Raw genomic sequence first — 22,493 nt, forward strand, 5'->3', positions numbered from 1 at the left:
AAAACTGAGTTTTAGTAGAAAAGGGGAGCCTCACAGAAGCCAGTGGAAATCTTTAGAGTGTGCCCAGTATATCTTTGTACCAGAGGAATTTTAAGGATGGGAGCAAGTGAAAGCCAAGAAATTCCTAAAAGCAGCCCTCTGGGATGTATTTTAACACATTGGAAAGAGCAGGTGAGCTATGGTGGAGCAGAAACCAAGAGGGAACTTGTCAGGTTCTATACACAGTGGTGGCGGCTATAGAGATTTGATGAGGGTGTAAAATGGCCAGCAAGTGGTACACTGGACTATGAAACATTATTACAGATAATGCTCTTCCTACGCCGTGAACAAAAGTGGCAGGAAGTGGCTTATGCTGATATGTTTTTCACTCTTATGAATCACCCTGAGTGGCAAAGAGATTGTAGAATAAGGCCACTTTCTGACCCGTCAGTATTGGCTTTAGAAAAGGATAACAAAGCCAATAAAACAAAGCCCAAACAGTGTTGTAGTGCATGCTCAATAAATCAGAGGTGCACACATCCTGACGAGGTATACCAAGCAGAGATCCTAGAACAAGAAACAACAGACTTACTTAAACCACTCCCTAAAAGACAGGAGAGAAGGAGGGTGGTGGAGGAAGTAGACTCAGAGCCACTATCGACTCCAACCTCTCCCACTTCATCTCGAGCTTCATCTTCCTTCAGGAGGACAGCAATTGAAGCAGGAGTTTCTCTACCAACTCCTGAACCTAGAGAGCCACCCAAATTTTATCCACCACTGCCTAGCAGTGACAGTGAGTGGGATGAACCTGAACCTCCCCCACCAGCTCCCAAGCTTCCCCCACAAGAGCCTATAGCATTAAGGACTCGAAAACAAAGCAGAGAAGTCATACAAGCACCTCTGAGGGAAGCAATGACCCCTGATGGAGGAACAAAACTGATTAAGGTTCCCTTTTCTAGAATGGATTTAGAGGCCTAAGCAAAGATTACAAAAGGCTACTGAAGTGATCCAAAAGGGATTGCTAAAAAAATAAAGTTTATGATTAAGCAGCATTCCCCTGATTGGGCGGACCTCCAGCTATTGCTAGATGCTCTAACAGAGACAGAGAAGCAATTAGTTTTGAAAGTAGCTGGGGATTTAGCTGAGGATGATTGTAGGACAACACAGGAAGATATTAAAATGCATTTCCCCTTCAAGACCCAAGCTGGAATCCTAATGATGATGAAGGGTTAGAGCAGCTAAGAAGATACCAGGAACTGATAGTAAAAGGGCTAGAAAGAGCAATCCCTAAAACCATAAACTAGTCAGCCTTATATGCTATCAAACAGGGCCCCTCTCAAACACCTTCTGAATTTTTAGATCACCTGCGAGATGCCATGCGCCAACACACCACCTTAGATCCTGGATCTGAAGAAGGGACACAGCAATTGATAAATTTATTTTTAGGTCAATCTACAGGAGACATCAGGCAAAAACTCCAGAAGATCCAGGGCCCAAACAGCCGGAACTTAGAGACTTTATTAGATAAGGTGTGGAGAGCTTTTAGTAATCGGGAAAAAGGATATAAACAGGGGATGAAAAAATTAGTAGCAGTAGTAAGAGAGGGAGAAAAAAGAAAACATAGGCAAGATCCACAGAAACAAGGACCACCCCGACTGGGAAAAGATCAATGTGCATTTTAGAAGAAATTTGGTCACTGGAAAAACCAGTGCCTAGAATTAAGAAGAGGGCATGAACAAAGAAAAGGCGATCGGAAAGGAGAAAAGGCGGTTGCTCACGTAAAGGAGAACTGAGGAGGACCGGAGGGTCCTACCCTAGGGGACCCTCTGGTTACAGTTAAACTGGGGAACAAAGAAAAAGAAGTGAAATTTCTAATAGACACAAAGACAACATTTTCAGTGCTGAATAAGGCCCTAATACCTGTAACCAATGACTATGTTATAGTAAAGGGAGCAACTGGCCAATCTGAAAGAGCTTATTTTTGTAAACTACTGAAGTATAAATTAGAGAAACAGTGAAGAATTAATCAATTCTTATACATGCCTAATACTCCATCTGCACTTTTGGGCAGGGATCTGCTAGAGCAGCTGGAAGCAAGAATAATATTCAAAAATGGAGAAATTAGTTTGGAAGTAAAAGACCAACAATATGTAGAATTGTTAAGTTTAATGTTAATAACCAAAGAAATTGAAGTTGCAAATAAAGAGGAAAACTTTAAAAATTAATGGATCAGGTATTTCCTAGAGGTAGGCTTCTAATATACTAGGAAAAGCTAAGAATGCACTACCAGTGCAAGTCAAGCTCAAAGAGAGAGGACAGCCGGTAAAGATTAAACAATACCCCCTTAAGAAGGAAGCTAGAGAAGAGATTAGTCCGATTATTGAAAACTTTTTGCAGATAGGACTGCTGAGAGACTGTCAATCTGAATTTAATACTCCTATTTTGCCAGTAAAAGAGCCCGATGGGTCATACAAGTTAGTACAAGACTTAAAAGCTGTTAACAAGGTAACTGAAGACTTATACCCAGTAGTTTCCAACCCTTATACCCTATTAACCCGTTTAACACCTGAATTAACCTAGTTTACTGTTCTAGATTTAAAGGATGCTTTCTTTTGCCTACCTCTCCAGGAAGCCAGCCAGAAAATTTTTACATTTGAGTAGGAAAGTGTCACGATCACGATTGTGTCGTGATTGTTCGTTAACCGATCCCAAAAGTGCAAAAAGGCAAATGGCAGGGCACCATCAGTTTAATCACAACAAAAACACCTTTATTTAGGTACCAACAGCAAATACAATAGAGGGGACAGAAAAAGGAAATAAAGAATAAAGAAAAAAGAGGGGAAGGGGAGTATAGCTACCACTGTCGAGATGAGATCCTCAGTGATCCAGCCACATAGATTCGCCGTCGTCCGTGGGGGTGCACCGAAGTATTCCCAAAAAGTTGCAGTTTATATAGTCTTTAGCCAAAGCGAGTGGCATCTGGCCAGAAGGTGGGTAAGATTGATGGGCCATTGTGTCGAGCCCGTTGGTCTGTGAAGCAGGTGCAGGTATGCAGGTACAAGCCACCGCTTGTCACAACCTGTTCAAATGCAACGTTCTGTAGAAGCACAGTGAGTGCACCTGCTAACAGTCACTTGGCAAGCGTCCACATCCACCTCGGCCAGGCCAGAACTCCTGTCAGGGGTCTTCAGGGTCCTTGTGATGGTCGTGAGGCAAATGAAGGAAACTTTGGACCGTCTCTCACAGAAAGCCCTAAATCTGGACGTAGAACTCAGCTCACATAGTGCGTATTACTGCAGAGGTACAAGAACTCGCCCACTATATTCGAAGAGCAGCTTGCAAAGGATTTGGAGTCCTGGGAACCTCCTCCAGGAGAAGGACAGCTCCTTCAGTATGTAGATGACCTCCTAATAGCCACCCAGACTCAGGAAGCATGCCTCCTAAACTTTCTGGGCCTGCAAGGGTACCAAGTATCCCAAAAGAAGGCTCAAATGGTAAAGCAGACAGTTATTTACCTAGGCTATAAAGTGAGTACTAAACAAAAGACCTTAGGACAAGATCGCAAGGAGGCAATATGCCAGATCCCAAAGACTCAGACAGCGAAAGAACTGAGAACATTTCTAGGCATGACAGGGTGGTGCAGACTATGGATTTATGAGTTACTTGTTAAACCTCTGTATGCCTTGATCACGGAAGGGAGCAGGGATCTCCAATGGACAAAAGAAGCAACTCGATCCTTCGACCAGCTAAAGAAGGCCCTCATGTCAGCACCAGCCTTGAGACTTCCAGACGTGAGTAAGCCATTCTTTTTGTTTTCTCACGAGAAGCAAGGAATTGCTTTGGGAATACTAGCACAAAACCTGGGCCCGTATCTGAGGGTAGTTGCCTACCTCTCCAAACAGCTGGATACAGCAGCTAAAGAATGGCCAGGGTGCCTCAGAGCCGTTGCAGCAGTGGCAGTGAATATTCAAGAAGCATGCAAATTTACCTTAGGCCAAAAGATGACTGTGCTAGTATCCCACACAGTGTCTACAGTCCTGGAAGCGAAAGGGGGACATTGGCTCTCCCCACAGAGATTTCTGAAGTACCAAGCCATACTGGTAGAACAAAATGTTGTTAAAATTTTGGTAACTAACATTGTGAACCCAGCTTCCTTCCTCAGTAAGAGTATTAGAGAACCGGTAATCCACGACTGCCTAGAGACCATCAAAGCCACCTACTCTAGTCATCCGGATCTGAAGGATACCCCGCTTGAGAATGCCGAAACCTGGTTTACAGATGGAAGCAGCTACATCATCAGTAGAAAAAGGCATACTGGGTATGCAGTTACCACAGAGAGGTAATAGAATCTGGACCATTACCAACAAGTACCTCTGCACAAAAAGCTGAAATAGTCACCTTAATTCAGGCCCTAGAGCTGGCAAAAGGAAAAGAAATTAACATCTACATGGACTCAAGATATACATTTAGGGTGGTTCATACACACAGAGCCATTTAGAAAGAGAGAAGACTGTTGAACTCGCAAGGGAAGAGCATTAAACATGCCCAAGAGATACTGAGACTATTAGATGCAGTACAGCTACCCAGGAAGGTAGCTATCATGCACATCAAAGCGCACCAAAAAGTGAGCTCTGAACTAGAAGAGGGAAACATGCTGGCAGATAGGGAGGCAAAAGACGCAACCAAAAGTGAGATACCTGATGAAACAGTAGAAGCAGCATTGATTCCAGATGGAAAAATTTCTAATGAAGGTAAGCCAATATACAATAAGAAAGATAAGAAACTTATTAAGGTAGAAAAGGCAAGTTATAACCAAGAGGGATGAGCTGTAACAGAAGAAGGAAAACTTGTACCCTCCTATTTATTGTGGTCATTAGTACAGAAAGAACATAAGAAAACACACTAGAGAATAGATGCTCTGTATAACCATTTGAAAGAAAGAATCATGGCTAAGAAATTGCAGGGCACAGTAATACAAGTAACTTGTCAGTGTAGCCTTTGCCTCTGAACTAACCCTAAAAATACCCCAAAGCCTAAAGTGAGAGAAATTAAGAAAGGTTGTGGACCTAGGCAACAATAGCATATTGATTTTACAGAACTGCCCAGGAAGGGAGGGTACCATTACCTATTGGTGTTAACTGATACCTTTTCAGGATGGCCAAAAGCCTTTCCTGCCAAGACAGCTAAGACCCGAGAAGTGACCAAAGCAGTGTTGCAAGAGATAATACCACGATTTGGAGTTCCAGCCACCATATCCTCAGATAGGGGGCCACACTTTATTTCAAAAATTGTGCAGCAAATAAGTCACCACCTGGGAATAGACTGGGAGTTGCATACTCCATACCACCCTCAATCTAGTGGCCAGGTGGAAAAGATGAACCATCTTATTAAACAACAAATTGTGAGATTGGGGCAAGAAGCAAATTTGCCCTGGCCCCAAGCTCTCCCTTTGACATTATTGCGGATTCCGACAAAACCAAGGGCAAAAGAGAAACTAAGCCCTTTTGAAATATTTTATGGGAGGCCGTATGCGGTTCAAGAGGGAACAACACCCATTCAAGTAGGGGAAGAAACCCCACACAGATATATAGTGGCTCTAAATAAACAACTTAGAGAAATTGAGAAATATGTGCCTGGAGCTCAAAACAGAAAGCTAGATGGACCAGTACATGATGTACAGCCTGAAGATTATGTGTACATTAAGTCTTTTGCAGAAAAGACCTTAGAACTGCAGTGAGACCATTCCAGGTGCTCCTCACTATCTTCACTGCAGTCAAGATCAAAGAACAGAAAGCCTAGATCCATCACTCCTGAGTGAAGAAAACCCCAGAATGAATTTAGAAAGTCACACCAGGCAATAAAAAACTGAAGCTGAAGCTCACTCAGAACAACGAATAAATGGACTTATTGTAGACATTATGTGGAAAGTTATAACTATTGTAGCAATTACCTTAGCCATAACAAGAATCAACGCAATACCACATAGGTATAATGTGACTGAGATATACCAGTGCCAAGGAAGAGCTTATAATCCTTACTCTCGTAAGGCTTTAAACAAGATACTAAAAGCCACAAATGCAAGCTTGTGAGAAAGAATAGATATTTGGGGATGTAAGTATACATTCATACAGAATAGGTTCCATGAGGCTTACCATCCACCCATAAGACTCATCCAGATTAGTCCTGAATGCTGTGACAAATGCTTCAGTAAATGTCCTGAGTTTAGACTCAAAATAAAAAGGTGTGCAGTAAAAGGGTATGACATTGACTTCAACATCACTCAAGTATGTACTGTGGTCCATAAGAACCAGACCAAGATTACTCCACCAGTGCCAGGAAAGGCTGTGATCACCCAGATACCAACTACTTCAGAAGTAGAAGAACAAATAACTCCTGTAGTTAGTAAAATTGGGCCATATGCTATTAAGAAGACAGGAGTTCAGAGGCTGATAGTAAACCCAAAGTAGTATTTAAAATGAGTAGAAATGGGAGTACAAGTAAATGCCTCTCACATTCAGCCAGAATGTGCCCCATTTCTCAGGAACCCCTTTATGGACTGGACTGCTTAGCTTCAGAAAAGTATGCCTCCCTATTTTAAGAATAAGAAAGATCTCACTGGGTTGCTAGAGACAGGATTTGGGAGTGTTGAACACAATAGATTCAGAAGTGCTGATGAATACATTAACCACAGTAGAGAACAACTTAGTCAAATTACAACAACCTTTGCAATCCTCTCTACTAGCACTGGGCAACAATCATTAGAAATTAGCCAAAATTCTGCCAGAATAAGAAAACACAGAAGAACGCGATCATGAGGTAATAATTAATGCACTAGGCACAGCTAGTGAAAACATCTCGCTAGCTCTAGAGTGTACTCAAGCACAACTGTACATGCAATCGGTGGCTACTACAGTTATCAGAGAAAGTAGAGAGAGAACATTCTCTGCTGAAATTCGTAAAATTGTCTGGGACAATGCCTCTAATATGGAGAGAGAACTTCAGTCTTAGTGGGTGCTGGTCAATTTCACCTATAACCCTGTGACTTGTATGGTGACAGCATTTATTCTAACTATACACAATGCCTCAGTGGACCTTATACATCCGATAGTCCCCTTAAGATTAAACCACGAAAGAACTGTATTGTACCCCTCTGAACACAGGGGGTGAGCACGAGAAATTAAAAGAAAGTGGCAAACCATTAATCTAGAGCCCTATACTGAAAAGAGACAACTAAGATACATATGTGAAAGGACATTATAAGGTGACAAAGACACTTGTTTAGATACAGACCAAAGTATCTGTCACTTTGAAATGCATTCAGGCAATCAGACAACTTTCGCTTGTTGTCCGAGATTGAGAAGCAGGATGTTTTCTATTGCCATCTGTGTAGCAGTTATCTTCTGGGCAGTTTTCCTTATCTCCTGTTAATGGGCCCATCAATGTCTTGCCACATGACTCAGAGATAACTCCCTCCAAAAGCCGTTTCTGTTTAACAGCTGATTAAGGACCCACCGCATGACTCAGAATGACATCAGCCCATTGTGAGATGCTCTGCCCAGGGGGGAGGAGCTAAGCATTCCCACCTAGATATATTCTGAGATTTTCAGACAGGCAGGCAGCCTTCCCAAAGGTTTCCAAGAGGACACAGCTGGGATTTCCACTACACCTTTTCTACAGGACCACTGCTCCAACAGAAAGCACATCTGCCACTCCAAGAGGACTGCAGCCACTCCAATTTGGACTGCTACCAACACGCTGGCCAAAGGGGTGTCAGGTTGTATTCTGACTTTGTCAGTGGTCTTCCTTTTGTATTACTGCATGCATTTTGTTTCTTTTCCCTTTTCCCAATAAATTGTATTTCTGACTTGGAGTCTCTCACTGGTTTTGCTTTCAAACCAGAACCCTTGTGTATACAGGACAAGGTTGTGTCTGTCTTAGGACAGCATGCCCCATCATAAAGATAGACAACCAAATTGTGAATGAGACTCAATTCAATTTGTGTATTTGCAATTTTGTTAGAATTAAGGGATGTGATTTTTCCTATCAGGCACCCGTAATATCACATCAATACTTAAAGGCCAACCTAGTCACTGTGCAGAAGATACTGCCCGTGCCCATAAGAATGAATTTGACTTTAGTTGCCCAGTTGCTGAAACATCCCGAATTAAGAGAAATCTTAAAAGAAATTAGAGATAGAGAAAAAAAGGCATTAATTATGATACACCATGACACAGAGACCATCAAAGGGGTTTTTAAAAGGGTTGAGGAACATTTGTCTCATCATTGGTAGGATGCGCTTTTTAGGTAGTCACCGACAACAACCGGTATACTGAATGCCTTAGTACACCCTATAATTGTGTTGCTTATTTTAGTTAGGATAAGTTTAGTGTTATCTGTTATAATACTTGTTTAAAATTAGAAGATGCTACGATGAGTAGCAGCCTTAACATCACTATCAAAGGCATAAAGCTTAGTCTTGAGAGACACTAGCTGTACATCGTAGATGAGGAAGACTCTGTATACTGAGTAAAGGAATTTACTCATTTCAAAGAAGAAGTGGGGAATGAGATTAATTCTGAAGAATTAAGAATTTTAGGAAAGTTAAGATGATAGTTAAATTAGATGTTGCTGAGTTAGCGGAAGCAGATAGGCTTTGTTCATAGTTAACAGTAGCCAGATCTTAGATAAGATATCCAGGATCTAGTAACTCATTGCTTGTCAACTTTATGTTTAGGTAGCTGTGCTTATCATGAAAAATAGAATGTGATAAACAGACTTCAGGGACATGAAAACAGTTGCAGACTTCCCATAATTGAGGAATCCATTGAACACAGGAAAACTACAAGGATTCATTTGTCACATATGCATTGAAAAGGTAGAAAGGTCAGAACGAGGAAGACTTATTTTACTTCCTCATTTTGGAGACTCCTCCCCAAAATGGACCCCTGACTCATTTCAGGGAACAAAACTATGCATGCTTAATAGCTTTTTTGCCAATTAGCATACGAAGCGGAGCAGAGGAAGTGACAGGGATATGAATATACATTCATATTTTGTGTATTCAAGACTTCTGTAAATAAAAGAGCTTTGGAATACCTGTGATTTTTGCAGTGTGCATTAGAGAGTTATCCCACGTGCTGCTCTGCTGTTATAATAAACATACACTTTCTAATTTTAAACTGTTAGAGTTTTTGTCCATCTCAGTTAGATATCGATATCGATATTAGATCAATATTCATATTTTAATAAATCACGCCCACCACAGTTCAAGCCACCGTTTAGCTGCAGCCAGCCAAGAGGGTCGAGCCCAGCTGCTTGGTCTTGACTGTCCCTGCCTCTGTGAGTTTCCAGCCCCTGGGCCCAAAGAACTCCAGTCGGAGCTCCAGATGTCAGGAGATAAGCAGAGCAAGGGATAAGACAATGGAGGAGGGGGCGGTTGGGAAAAGACTGACATGATTTTTCCCTTTGTCCTTTCACCAGCATAGTCAAAATCCCGGGCAGCATTTTGGAGTTGTGGGGAGCAATTTTTTTGGGTCTCTGTTTTGGGGAGTCAGCGGGATTGAGCACTTTGTATCTGGTGGTTATTTGCTGTTGTTTCCTGACTGTTGCTGCCTTAGGGTGAATTCCGCAACTGCCTGTCCACAGTCAGGGGCATCGCACTGGCAGGAGCAGAGCGATGGACCTCACTCTGTCCCAGGTCACCATCAATAGCACTAAGCGAGGGAGTGAAAACACTGAGTGGCCCCAGCCCAGCTTCTTAACTTTGCCATGCCTGCTCTGTTGTGCTTCACCATGGGGAAAGAGTTGACCCCAGGCAAGTCATCAGACCTTCGTCTGCTTTGTCTGCTACTGGAATTGCTCTGTGAAGCTCCTGCCTTTCTGAGAGGGATCTGACACCATCTTATCCCTTTGTCCTACAAGCCTGAGGTCATCCCTGCTGAGTGCCAAGGGCATTTAATGTCTCTCTTTGTTCCTGTAGGGATGGGGGTGTGAGTTTTTAGCAGTTTGGTATCTAGCAGTTATTTGCTGTTATGGATGAGCAATGTGATAGTTGACTCTCACAATTAAGGGGTGAATATTATGTATATGTTAAGAGAAGTTTTGTAGATGTATAGCTATGTTTCCCCCCCGCCTTGCATTGTTATCACGGTATGGCCTGGGTAGTCAGGGCATTTGGGAGGGTCGGCTTGTTACTATGGCAACACCTGACCTCCAATCAAGATGTAAGAAAGTGATCTCCACCACTGGACAGCGAAGAAGGAGTCGACTGACAAGACTTTGAGAGGGGCTAGAGGTATAAAAAGCAAAGCATTCATTTTGTGGATGAGCACATGGCGGTTGAGTCCTTTACTCCCAGCGCTGTAAATTTTCCTTATTCAGTCTTCTGTTGTATTTTTGATAAGGTTTAATAAACCTTTAAAATTTTAAAAGTGAACATAATTTCTCACATTTACTGTTATTCTTTGCCTGTTGGTGTTCCGCTTGTTAGTAAACTTATTTTTTTAACTTATTTACTTGTATTTGTTCCTTATTTGTGGAAAGGGATTGTTTGAGCCTATAAAGGGAAACAACTCATTTCAGAGTGCTCTCCTTTAAATTTTCTCAAACTGAGACATTGCCATTATTGAAACTTGGTGGGACGAATCCCATGACTGGAGTGCAACTATTGATGGCTACAGGTGTGGTAATCACATATCCTCTGAACAGAGAGAGAGACATGGCTCTCCCAGGGTTTTCCTGGGAAGCTGTGAGAAGCTGTGAGAAAGCTGTGAGAAGCTGTGAGAAAGCTCAGAGAAAGAATTAAAACAATTATTATGTCTCTTTCTGCACATGTTGTTTATAGATATGATTTTCCAGCGTGTACTATTCTTAGTTCACCAATAGCGTGAGAGGTTTTTACTCTAAGACCAATCAAGTCTTAGCTTAGCCAGGCGCGATTCTCCATTAAACGCCTTCTTTTCACCTTCTGAAGACTGGAGTCTTTTGTTCCCGTCCCTGACTCAACAGCAACATACAGGCTGTTCAGAAGAGACAGGGGAGGAAGTTAAGGAGGAGGGGTTTCCCTGTACATCCAGAGGTGGGTTGAGTGTGAAGAGCTGTCTCTGAATGTTATAGATACATACTATAATATTGGCTTTTTGCAAATGTTAAAATGGATTTTATATGAGCAATGTTAAAGTAACTTTGTTATAAAGATACAGTTTTTATTTCTGCTGTTAATTAAGCTTAGACATAGTAGTGAAATAGCTAAAACCAGCTGGGTCCACCGGGCTGAAAGGGAGCAGGGAGGCTGACACTGCAGGGCTGGAGCTGCCCCAGACAGTGCTGACAGGAATGAGAAGGAGGTGTCTTTACAAACTGTGGGCCTGCTGGTAGATAAGGCTAGATACTGAGAGGTGAACGAAGCAATGGGTGGAACCATAAATTCCATAGGAATTCCACTAATTGACACAGGCTGTTACTCAGGACTGTGTTAAATCCCTGGATTTAGAGAAAAAGAACAGAGACACAAGGAAAAAGAAAAAGGCAGAGGTACACATTAGAAGGGGGTCTGTATTAGGTGATGCAGGAAGTCTGTACCTCTCAAGTACCTCAGCCAATGGGGGAAAAGACAGGGAAATGCGGCCAGGAAATTAGGATAAAAAGGAGGCTGCGTCCTCTAGCAATTTGAAAGGCCCCATGGAAAATGCCCCATGGCCTTTCCCTTTATTTGAATAAAATTACAGGACTCCTCTGTCTCTTTTTTGAACATAAACCTCTGACATCATGGAATAATTTTCCTGACAAAGGCTAGGTTGGCTGGACCTCTGAGCAACCTGGTCTAGTGAAAGGTGTTCCTGCCCATGGCAGTGGGGTTGGAACTTGATGATCACAGGAATTCACAGAATTCACAGAATGACTAGGTTGGAAAAGACCTTAAAGATCATCGAGTCCAACCCATGCCCTAACACCTCAACGAAACCATGACACTGAGTCCCACATCCAGTCTTTTCTTAAACACATCCAGGGATGCTGACTCCACCACCTCCCCAGGCAGACCATTCCAGAACTTTATCACCCTTTCTGTAAAAAACTTCCTAATATCCAACCTATATTTCCCTTGACACAGCTTGAGACTGTGTCCTCTGGTTCTGTCAGTTGCTGCCTGGTGAAAGAGACCAACCCCCACCTGACTACAACCACCTTTCAGGAAGTTGTAGAGAGTGATAAGGTCACCCCTGAGTCTCCTTTTCTCCAGGCTAAACAACCCCAGCTCCCTCAGTCATTCCTCATAGGGCTTGTGTTCTAAGCCCTTCACCAGCCTCGTTACCCTCCTCTGGATGTGCTTGAGTGTCTCAACGTCCTTCCTAAACTGAGGGGCCCAAAACTGGACACAGCACTCAAGGTGCAGCCTCACCAGTGCCAAGTATAGGGGAAGGATGACCTCCCTGCTCCTGCTGGCCACACTACTCTTGATACAGGCCAGGATGCCGTTGGCCTTCTTGGCTGCCAGAGCACACTGATGGCTCATGTTCAGCTGGCTGTCGACCAGTACCCCCAGGTCCCTTTCTGCCTGGGCAGCTCTTTAAGGTCCCTTTCAACCCGGGAAAATCTATGACCTCTCCCCATCCTTATCTCAACCCATGAGCCTTTAATTATAGTTTCTTTCTCTTATCCAGCTCAGGAGGGCAGTGATAGAACAACTTTGGTGGGCACCTGGCGGCTCGCCAAGGTCAAACCACCACAACAGAATTATTCCTCGTAATTTCTTCTATGCTTTAATTTACTTCACATAAACACTTGTAGGGAACATAGCAGAGATCTCTACAGTCAACTGCAGAAACATGAAATGAAGCTACTCATTATTAAACTATATTTGCATTCATTTTTAGAAGTTTGAAGCACCCCAGTTATTAGCTCTGCTGCAAACAAGCAGTCAGTGTACCTGCAGGATAAGTACTCTTTTAATTTAATAAAATACTATTCAACTTTAGCTATTATAAACTATAATGATATGCCTTTTTCTTTACCTGTATATTTAATCAGTAGAATTTTGCCAGTCTATCATATAAAACCTAAATGTGAACATGCTTTAAAACTAGGCCCTCTGCCAAAGAACCAAATGCAAATATCACACTGGAAGGCTGAATGCATTTTCTTGATAAAAAAGGCAAAGGAAGACCCAGAAGCTGCAGATCATTGTCCACTCTTCTCACCACTTGGCCACTGGAGTGCAAATCTCCTCTTTCCAGGGAACTGGGGAGGACTGGAGGTAATTCCAGGCTAAGGTATCTCCTACACCTCCCTTAATTCAATGTATGTTGTTCAAAAACCTGTCAGATCTCTAGACAGGCAGATTGTTTCTGCATTCATCTAGTTATCACAGGAACAAGTGCTGTAAATGCAAGAACTGAATTCAAGCAACCGTAAAGACGCACTGTAGGTTTCTTTTCTTTCTCTCCTTCCTTTTAACTGTAATTCAGAGTAAGTCATAACCACACAAGTGCTACTCTTCCTACATCACTGTCTTAAGAGAAAACATTGCTGATTAAATTCTGGATAAAAATTACGTGCAAACATCAAACCCAGAATGTTACAAGTGGTCCTAATACTGAGAAACTACATGGAATAGTAACAGGAAGAATGAGTTTGAAAGCAGTGTCTCATCATGAAAGAGTTTTCTTATTCTTAATTTTAAAGTGACTGCAGTTATGTGAATAACATAAATAATTCAAGCATAATTTCGCTCACTTTCAGAGGAGATTTTTTTTTTCTAATTTAGAACTATATTGAATATAAAAGGAAGGAATGGAAGCTTTACCAAAAATTAAACACCCATACATCATGTATTATTCTCAATGGCATTTTCATGCATTTAAACAGGAAAAATGTTATGTTAACTCTATGAGAAGAGTAATAATTAAATAAAAAAGCTTCACCAAAATGAAGACAGCTTGTTAGCACTTTAAGGAGTGGTAAAGGTGATGGTGAGAACATCACAAAACATTCAAAAATGTTACTTCCTTTCCAGAACTTCTTCAGCAGTGAGGATACATTGCCTAGAGATGCACAGTTTAGCTTTCTGATCTTGAATATGATTTATGAAGTTGTCCCAGTGGAAAGAAAACAATTCCGTGTTTTCATTAGAAAAACCAAAGAAAAAAGATTAGTCAAAAATGCTATTTTACCACCAATTTCATATTAGAACCATACCTAACATCCAAAGAGAATACTAGACTCCCCTAACACCATGGTTTTTGTGTTGTGATCTGAAGATTTCTGTCACCTCTAGACTAATTCCAAGGAGCCTGTGGAAAGTAACCAACACAAATATATTGGGTCTGGCTGAGCTGGAGTTCATTCTCCCATAGCAGCCCTCCCAGTGCTGTGCTTTGCATTGGGAGCTGGAAAGGTGTTGAGAACACACCAGTGTTTTGGCTACTGCTGAGCAATGCTGCCACAGCGTCAGTGCTGTCTCAACATTCTGCCCCCTCACCCTCAAAGGCCTGTAGGCTGGGTGTGGGCAAGATCCTAGGAGGGAACATAGCCAGGCCAGCTGACCCAAAGGATATTCCATACCATATGATGTCTGCTCAGATGTAAAAGCTAAGAAAAAGGAGGAGGAAGGGGGACATTCATTTTTATGACATTTGTCTTCCAGAGCAACTGCTACACATGCTGAAGCCCTGCCTCCCAGGACGTGGCTGGACATTGTGTGCTGATGGGAAATAGATAATAAAACTCTTTGGTTTTCCTTTTTTTCCACATTCAGCCTTTGCTTTTGCTTTATTAAACTGCCTTTATCTTGACCCATGACTTCCATCTTATTCCCCCCCCCCCGTTCTGCTGAAGAGATGAATGATATAGTGGTTTGGTGGGCACCTGAAAGCCAGCCAAGATCAACCCACCATAGCAAACAAGCTTAACAGTCAGTCTCCACTGCAGAGAATTTACATTCCCATAAGGAGAAATATTAAGGATGCACAAATATAACCATTGGATATCTGTGCTTTTATCTGTTCTTTCCCCCATCTGACAGAAGAATTCTGTTTTTTCAGATTGATGCAAATGCACTTTTATACAGTACACAACTATTCATCTCATCTGTCCCAACTACTCCCCTTAACAGCCTAGAGTGTATTCTGATACCATTGATACCAATTTTAAATTTGCCTTTGTCATTTAAAGATCATAACTTACCACTATACTTCCAGTGTACATCACCTTTTCCAAAATTCTGATTCAAAAAACAATATTACAATTAAGACATTATTAAAAACAAACAAAAAGCCCTCAACCTAAAGTGCTTCTAGCTTGTCTAGCTAGAAATCTAAAACAAGCAATTAGAAAGGTCAGTAAAAAGTGAGACGAGAGAAAGTTATCTGAAATGCCTCTGCTGAAAGACTAACTTCAAATATAGTCTCAGTTAATGTATAATCTCAATTAATTGTTAAAGCATACAGTTAACTAAAGAAACTTACCATACAGGTACGAGAGTTTTCTCCTATGAATGAATCTCTTAGCACCTGAGTAAGTTTACTTGCTCTGAATGGCGTATGAGGTTTATTTCGGCCTAAGGCTCTAATGCACTCCTGAAAGAACAAACATATTTATATTTAATAAAATCAGAGTAAAACCTCATATGTATACAATCCCCATTAAAGAAAAATGCATAATACAAATGCAATTCAAAATCAGAAAATATATGCCTTAGTTATGTTGCTGAAGTTATGTAAAATTGAATTCAAGAAGTGTTAGGCTTTCATCTCTCATTAAGCTCAGTAGAGAGGTTGGAACTTGAAAAGGACTTAAGAGCCTAAGTACTTTCTGAATCTCATCTAAAACGTTTACATATATTGTACTCAACAAGAACAAAAAAATAATTGTTGATGTTAAATCTCCAGACTAACAACTATTTCTGATTATGATCTGCAAAAGCCTGAATGATCTACAGCCTCTGCCAGCAAGCAGCGTGGACCATGACTCACATTAACTCTATCAGTTAAAAGCAGTAGCTTTGATTCTGGCTTCACCACTCACTTTCCTTACAGCTCAGAAGAAAACACTGGTGCCCAAATGTTGCCCTGTTCTTTTGAGAGTTTTAAAGCTCTTCTAAATGTTTTCTATGCCTTCTGATGTTTACATATTTCTACTGAATCTTCTCACATTGTTCATGTAAATAATGATTGTTTTGCATTCTTCTTTGTGGGTGGAGAGAATTGATGGACTGTTGGTTTGACCAGTGTGGTTGGAGAGGTGGTAATTTCACCCTCCAATCCACTGTCACTTTTGAAATCCTATATATTGTGGAGTCAGAAAATAAAATCTCTATTTTGGTTCTTTTCTTCCCTCTTTTGCATCTGGTGTCCATGTGTGAGTTATTTAGTGTCATAGTGTGACACCCAAATTTTCTGAAACCTTCCACAGGTCACAAACCTAGTAAGTGTAAGCTCTGTATTGATGTACTCAATATTGGAAAACGCTTGAAATTGTAAGCCACTCCCTGTTTACGAACATTCTTCATGAGAACAAGGATAACATTTACCTCCCCTTTCAGTCACAAGAATGGTATGGGGCTAAACTAATATCTGTAATTGGTTGAAGAGCTCCAGAGAGAAATACTGTACAGAATATTAAGAAATTACTATAGAAGTTACAGCAGCAACTAAGTACAATAGCACAAACTAAGATCGCACTAATCAAGACATCACTTCTGCCCACTCAGAGTTCTAACATTAGCTAATAAATTGCTTCTTACAGAAAGAAAGTTCAAATTTAAATTTGTTTTGCTGTAGTCATATTTGGATCATTAATTCAAGTTTCTGGCTTTGCCTTAATACTCTGTGTACAGGCATCTCTTAAGATTCAGGGCTTTCATGGTACAGCTTTAACATGTTTACACACAGAACTTCTTCAAACAACTGTACATCAAAATCTTTTCATATTATACCTTTGCTTTTAGCAAGACTAGCAGATGGAATGAATACCTGAATAGTTCTACAGCAGTTCAGCTAATTCTTGAGCTGCATCCATATCCTTGTGGCCTACTGAAATTTCCTAGAAACAGTTTCTTCCAAAAGCCAGGCTATAAACTCTGGGATGATAATCCAAGAAAGCATTGCAACAGTGAAACAGCATAAAACAACTAAATGGGCTCAGAATAAAAATGTCCCTATTTAGACTGAATGTGTTTCGAGCATTATAAAGCAAATAATAAAAGCATTTTACTATTTAAATAATATTTCATAGCTTTCTTGATGTCTTCTTGAATGATATATGAAAAACTGCAATGATTTCAAGTCCTCACCTTGAATATTGTGAGCAGTTTGGGGCAGTACAATATAAGAAGGATATTAAACTATTAGACGGTGTTTGTAAAAAATGACCAGATAATATTGGCTTTAGCATTTATGTATTAGCTTATGCATGTTGTTAGTGATTAAAGGAATTTAGAAATAGTATAAATTATAACTCTTTTTAGCTGCTTGTTAATATAATATAATCTATCATGTATTCTCATAGAAATAGTAGTGTAATGAATATAATATCTGTGTATCACTTATGGAAATAATAGTGTGATGAATGTACTGTGTTATAGACCTTAGCAAAACATAAGATGTAAAAAAAGGCTTTTGTGTAACTAAAAACAGTGTAAGGCCATCCACTGAACAACCTGTCCAAAATAAGATAACTGTGACACAAACCAGAGCACCGCAGGACAATTACAGAATACCATGTTAAATTTAAGGAGGACATACCGAATCCTCATCAGAGGATGTGAAACAGCAGGATGGAGACACAAGAAGAAATAAAATATATTGACCTGACACACAGAATTTCATGTAGTGTCTTGGTTTGAAAAGACAGATGTCTGCTAAGGAAGGCAGGAGCCTCCCCTGAAATGGAAAATGTAATTTTAAAATTAAGGGGCTCTCAGGCAAAGATATGGGAGCAGGAATAACAGTCCTTTATTAGGGAAGAAAATAAAAAATAAAATAAACAATGCAGTAATACAAAACAACACTGACAGAGTCAGAATATGACCTGACAACCTGTGGGTCAGAGTGTTGGTAGCAGTCCAATTGAAATGGTGGCTGCAGTCCTCCTGGAGTGACAGATGTGGTTCTGTTGAAGCAGTGATCCTGTAGAAGGATGTAGTCTTCCTCTGAAGATCCAGTGGTGGTGTAGATGGACCTGGTCTTCCTCTGGGAATCCAGTGGGGAAGACTGCCTGTGGTCTTCCAATTCTCTGATTATATCCAGTTAGGAATGCTTGGCTCCTCCCTCTGGGTGGAACTTCTCACAATCGGATGATGTAATTTTATCAGTCATGCAGTGAGATTCAATGTCCCATTAACAGAAGATATCTCCCCCAGAAAACTGCCCAATTAACAGAAGATAACTGCCCCATCTCTAACCAATAGGAATAGAATACACACCCCCATTTCCAAACTAAGACATGCAGTTAATCTGGAGTGTGAAGAAGTCAAACAAAGGAGTTCCCAAAACATCAGAAAGTTCACAAGAATGTTTGAATAATGCATGACATACATGAATGTGCATGTATCTCAGCATTGTAGTAACAGTATAAAGATAACATTGTCTGTATACACCGGTGTGTTCTTTGGCTGTTGGCCAGGACCACCCCAACGCTGGATGTATTGTCCTTTTTTATACTACTATTATTAAACTTTTAAAAATTCTAAGCAGTGAATTCTGTTTTTCACATATTTAAAGGAAGGCAACAAAGGTGGTAAAGGTCTTTGAGGGGAAGCTGTATGAGAAGTGGCTGAGGACCCTTGGTCTGTTCAGCCTGGAAAAGAGGAGAGTGAGGGGGACCTCATTGCAGTCTACAACTTCCTAATGAGGGGAAGAAGAAGGGCAGACACTGATCTCTTCTCTCTGGTGTCCAATGACAGGACCCGAGGGAATGGCCTGATGTTGTGTCAGGGAAGGTTTAGGTTGGATATTAGAAAAAAGGTTCTTCACCCAGAGGATGATTGGACACTGGAATAGGCTCTCCAAGGAAGTGGTCACAGCACTCAGCCTGACAGTGTTCACGAAGCATTTGTTGTTATGACCCACCCCTGAAGGCGAGTGTGGTGGTTTTTTGCATGGCTTGATTTTTGGTGAAGAGGGAAGAAGCCTTCCATGGAAGTGATTTTCCATGAGGAGCTACTAAAAGCTTCCTCCGTGCCTGGCAAAACCAGTCACTGGCTGGCTCTGAGAATAGGCACACTGCTAAGCCAATTAGGAAAGCTTGTAACGCCTCTACAATGGCATATTTAAAAGAAGAAAAACCATGGGAAGCTCTCTTTCTTCCTCGCCTCTGAGGAGTGGTGACGGGGCAGTCGAGCTCCTTCCTGGCGAGCCCACCAGGCACATTCCTGGCGGAGCGGCTGGGGCCCTTTCCCGACATGGCTGCCGGGTTCATGCTGCTGGAGGGGGCCATCCTGGGGCCAAAAACAGCCCCGACGATGAGGCCGGGAGTGCCCAGGGCTAGGAGCGGCTGCTGCCACCCCAGTCCAGGAGGGGCCACATGGCCGGGACTGCACAGTCGATGTGGCGCCACGCGGCCACTCCCATCTCAGCATGGCTCACAATTAACTTTATTTGCTTTTAGCAAGCTATGCTGCGGACAGAGGGGCAGAGGCGGCAGTGGCAGCTTTTCTTTTTTGGTGCCCCACATGAGGAGCTGAAATTCTTCTGCAAGCCGTGGTGAGGACTATAATACAACAGACTGTTTCCCTGTAATTCATGAAGTGCATGAGGGGGGTTGCAGAATTCACATGCAGCCCGTGAGAACAAGGTACTCATGCTGGAGTGTGTGGATGCTGAGAAGCTGTGATCTGGTGAGAGGTTTAAACAGAGAGAGAGAGAGAACCCTTGCTTCCAGAGATAGAGGAAGAAGACCCTTGCTTTTATACTAGAACATCTCATCCTTAAAAACTGTACCCCGTGAACTAATGGCCCAAGAAAAAACAGTTGTAGGAAGACTGTTTTGCCCGTGAGAGGGACTCATGTTGCAGCAGGTTTGGGCAGGACTGCTACTTGTGAAAATTAAAACCAGGTTGGAAAAGTTCACAGAAAACTCTTTCCTGTAAGAAAGACCCCATGGCATAGCAAAAGAAACTCCTCTCCCTAAGTGAATTGAAGAAAGATTCTTTAGAAGTGACATATTGACTAAAAACCCTATGTTTTGTCTCCCTGCGCTGTCGGTAGGAAGGAAAGAAGGCGGGGAAGTGTTCTAAAGGTTTATTTTAGTTCTCATTATCCTCTTTTTAAATTCTGTTAATAAATTTTTCTTTCTGTCTTTCAAGTTTTAAGCCTGTTTTGCCCTTAGAGTGTTTTCTCCTAATCCTTATCTCACCCCATGAGCCTTTTAATTTCTTTTTTTTTCCCTCTCCTCTTCTCAACTATAGCCGAGGAGAATGAGTGAATGATTTTTCATGAATGCACTGGCGTTTAGCCAGCATCAATCTGCAATGGCGAGGGTAACCCAGGTTCTTGTTAATAGACCCCTTGGGGTGTATTTGTGTGAAACAACATTGAATGATCAGTGTTTGTAAATATATATGTGTATGGTTTATTTTATAACAATTTGGTTACAATGGAAAGCAGGTATTGGTATCTAAAGCTTTTTGCCTTTTACATATTTTTCATATATTCATAGCTCTGTAGACTTCTATTACATAAGCAAATAGCTACTAGTATTTTTCCTACCCTTTCTCTTAGATTTTAGAATAATAGGCTAACCTTCTAACACATTCATGAAGTACTGTTTAGTCTTATTTTCAAGAAGAGAAGCCTGACAAGGATATTTTGTTTTCCAACCAGAATCTGAGAAGACACAAGAAGTAATGGTGTAAAGAAGACCCTGGACCAATTCCAATGGGGCAATACCTGGGGAAAAATTACCTAAGTGCTCTTCTAATTGGACAATATTAGTTACATATGCTAATTTGTTCAACTTATAAAAATTGTAGAAATCCAGTGCTGGGTGTGCCCATGATTATCGGGACACCTGGAAGCTTCCAAATAAAGATCTGCTTTTAATTTTACTATTTTAACACTGTTGCAAGTTTTTCTCTTGATATTAGGCAACAGTATGTTGCTGTTTTGGTTATCATTATCTCTAGTGATATGCCAATATAAAAGCATAAATATATCACTCTCTTGAAAAAATGTATAAGGGAAAAGAATGGAAGAAAGAGAGAAAGGGTAAGAGTAGAAAGATACATAAACACCATCCCTGGATGTACAACAAGACTTGATTGTTGCTGTTAGTCAAAGTGATGATCGAAGGTCTTGATCTGTTGGGGGTGGGGGAAAAAAGCCCACAAAATACAAAGTCCAGTGGATTAAATATATGCTTAGGTTCAGATGGGAATGCCCAAGCACCTCCTCGGGGGGAGGGCGGGGGTAGTTTTACACTGTCTTTTCATCATGTGCAGTCCTTTTGTGGAAGGCCTCAGAAATGAGTCTGGGGGAGCTTTGGAGGTCTTTGATGGTTTATGACTCCTCCTAAGACATGACAGCTGCCTCTCATGTCAGTAGGTTCATGTGTAAATGTGACCTTCCCTGGAGAGGGTGTGTGTGTTTAAGGGAGGATAAATTGGCATGATAAAAAGCACCATCCTGTCTCCACAGGCTCTCCTTCTTATCAGCCTCAAAGCCCAGTTTGTAGCCTCTGGTGGTGATAAGTTCACCTCCTCTGCCTTATTTGGACCAGAGGTTTGTCATTGCACAATGAAAAACTCACCTCCTCCTCAGGGCATGCAAAAGTGGCCTCAACAAACCACTGTCACCTCCACAAGGGCGAGTGTTTAGAGTCATAGTCCAGTGTCTCACAATTGTATCAGATGATTTGCTATAAAGACCACTCAAAAAACTCAAAAAGGAGCAGAGTTTCAGATGTTTTTTCTGTAAAATATTGTAATGACACAAGAGTCCTCAAATCCTCATTTAGGCAAAATCTATCAGTATTGGGATAAATTTCTTTGGGAGAGAAAGACTTCATCGAAAGTACTGTCAAGCCTTGGCACAGGGGGATCAGGGCAGGGGTGGAGTCATCATTCCTGGAGGGATTTAAAGGAAATGTAAATGTGGCACTTGGGAACATGGGTTAGTGGTGGGCTTGGAAGTTCTGGGTTAATGACTGGACTTGATGATCTTAAAGGTATTTTCCAACTTAAATGAGTCCATGATTCTATGATAAATGGATTCCTACTTTTAAGGGCGCCCTGGGGTTACTTTATGATGCTTGTATCCCCAATTGTCTGTTTATGCTGGATGTTGTTCTGCACCTTTGAGACTGGTTCTGAGAACGAATGGGGGGAAAAAAAGAGGGGTGCAGTTTGTTTTCAAAACAGCACTTGCTCCCCCCCCCCCCATTCCTTCACACAGACTGTGTTTTCTGCAGTATGGACAGTGGGAAAGAGCTCTCCTTTGCTTTGAGTTAGTTTTTTTTGCTAGCTGAGGCAGACAAGTTCCCCAGACTGTGGCTTTTCCTTTTCTTGGAACTGTTCAAACCTG

The 22,493-nt window shown here is 41.5% G+C and overlaps 1 protein-coding gene across 1 annotated transcript in view; it reads right to left on the reverse strand.

The window, feature by feature from the left end:
• Positions 1–22,493, reverse strand: part of LOC128822735 (kinesin-like protein KIF2A) — a 229,650-nt gene that overhangs the window by 83,802 nt on the left and 123,355 nt on the right. Inside the window, 1 exon segment of the mRNA XM_054004546.1 lies at positions 15,441–15,551. Coding sequence (XP_053860521.1) covers positions 15,441–15,551 — 111 coding nt within the window.

This window comes from Vidua macroura, assembly GCF_024509145.1.
Source record: "Vidua macroura isolate BioBank_ID:100142 chromosome W unlocalized genomic scaffold, ASM2450914v1 whyW_random_scaffold_38, whole genome shotgun sequence".
Taxonomy (NCBI): domain Eukaryota; kingdom Metazoa; phylum Chordata; class Aves; order Passeriformes; family Viduidae; genus Vidua; species Vidua macroura.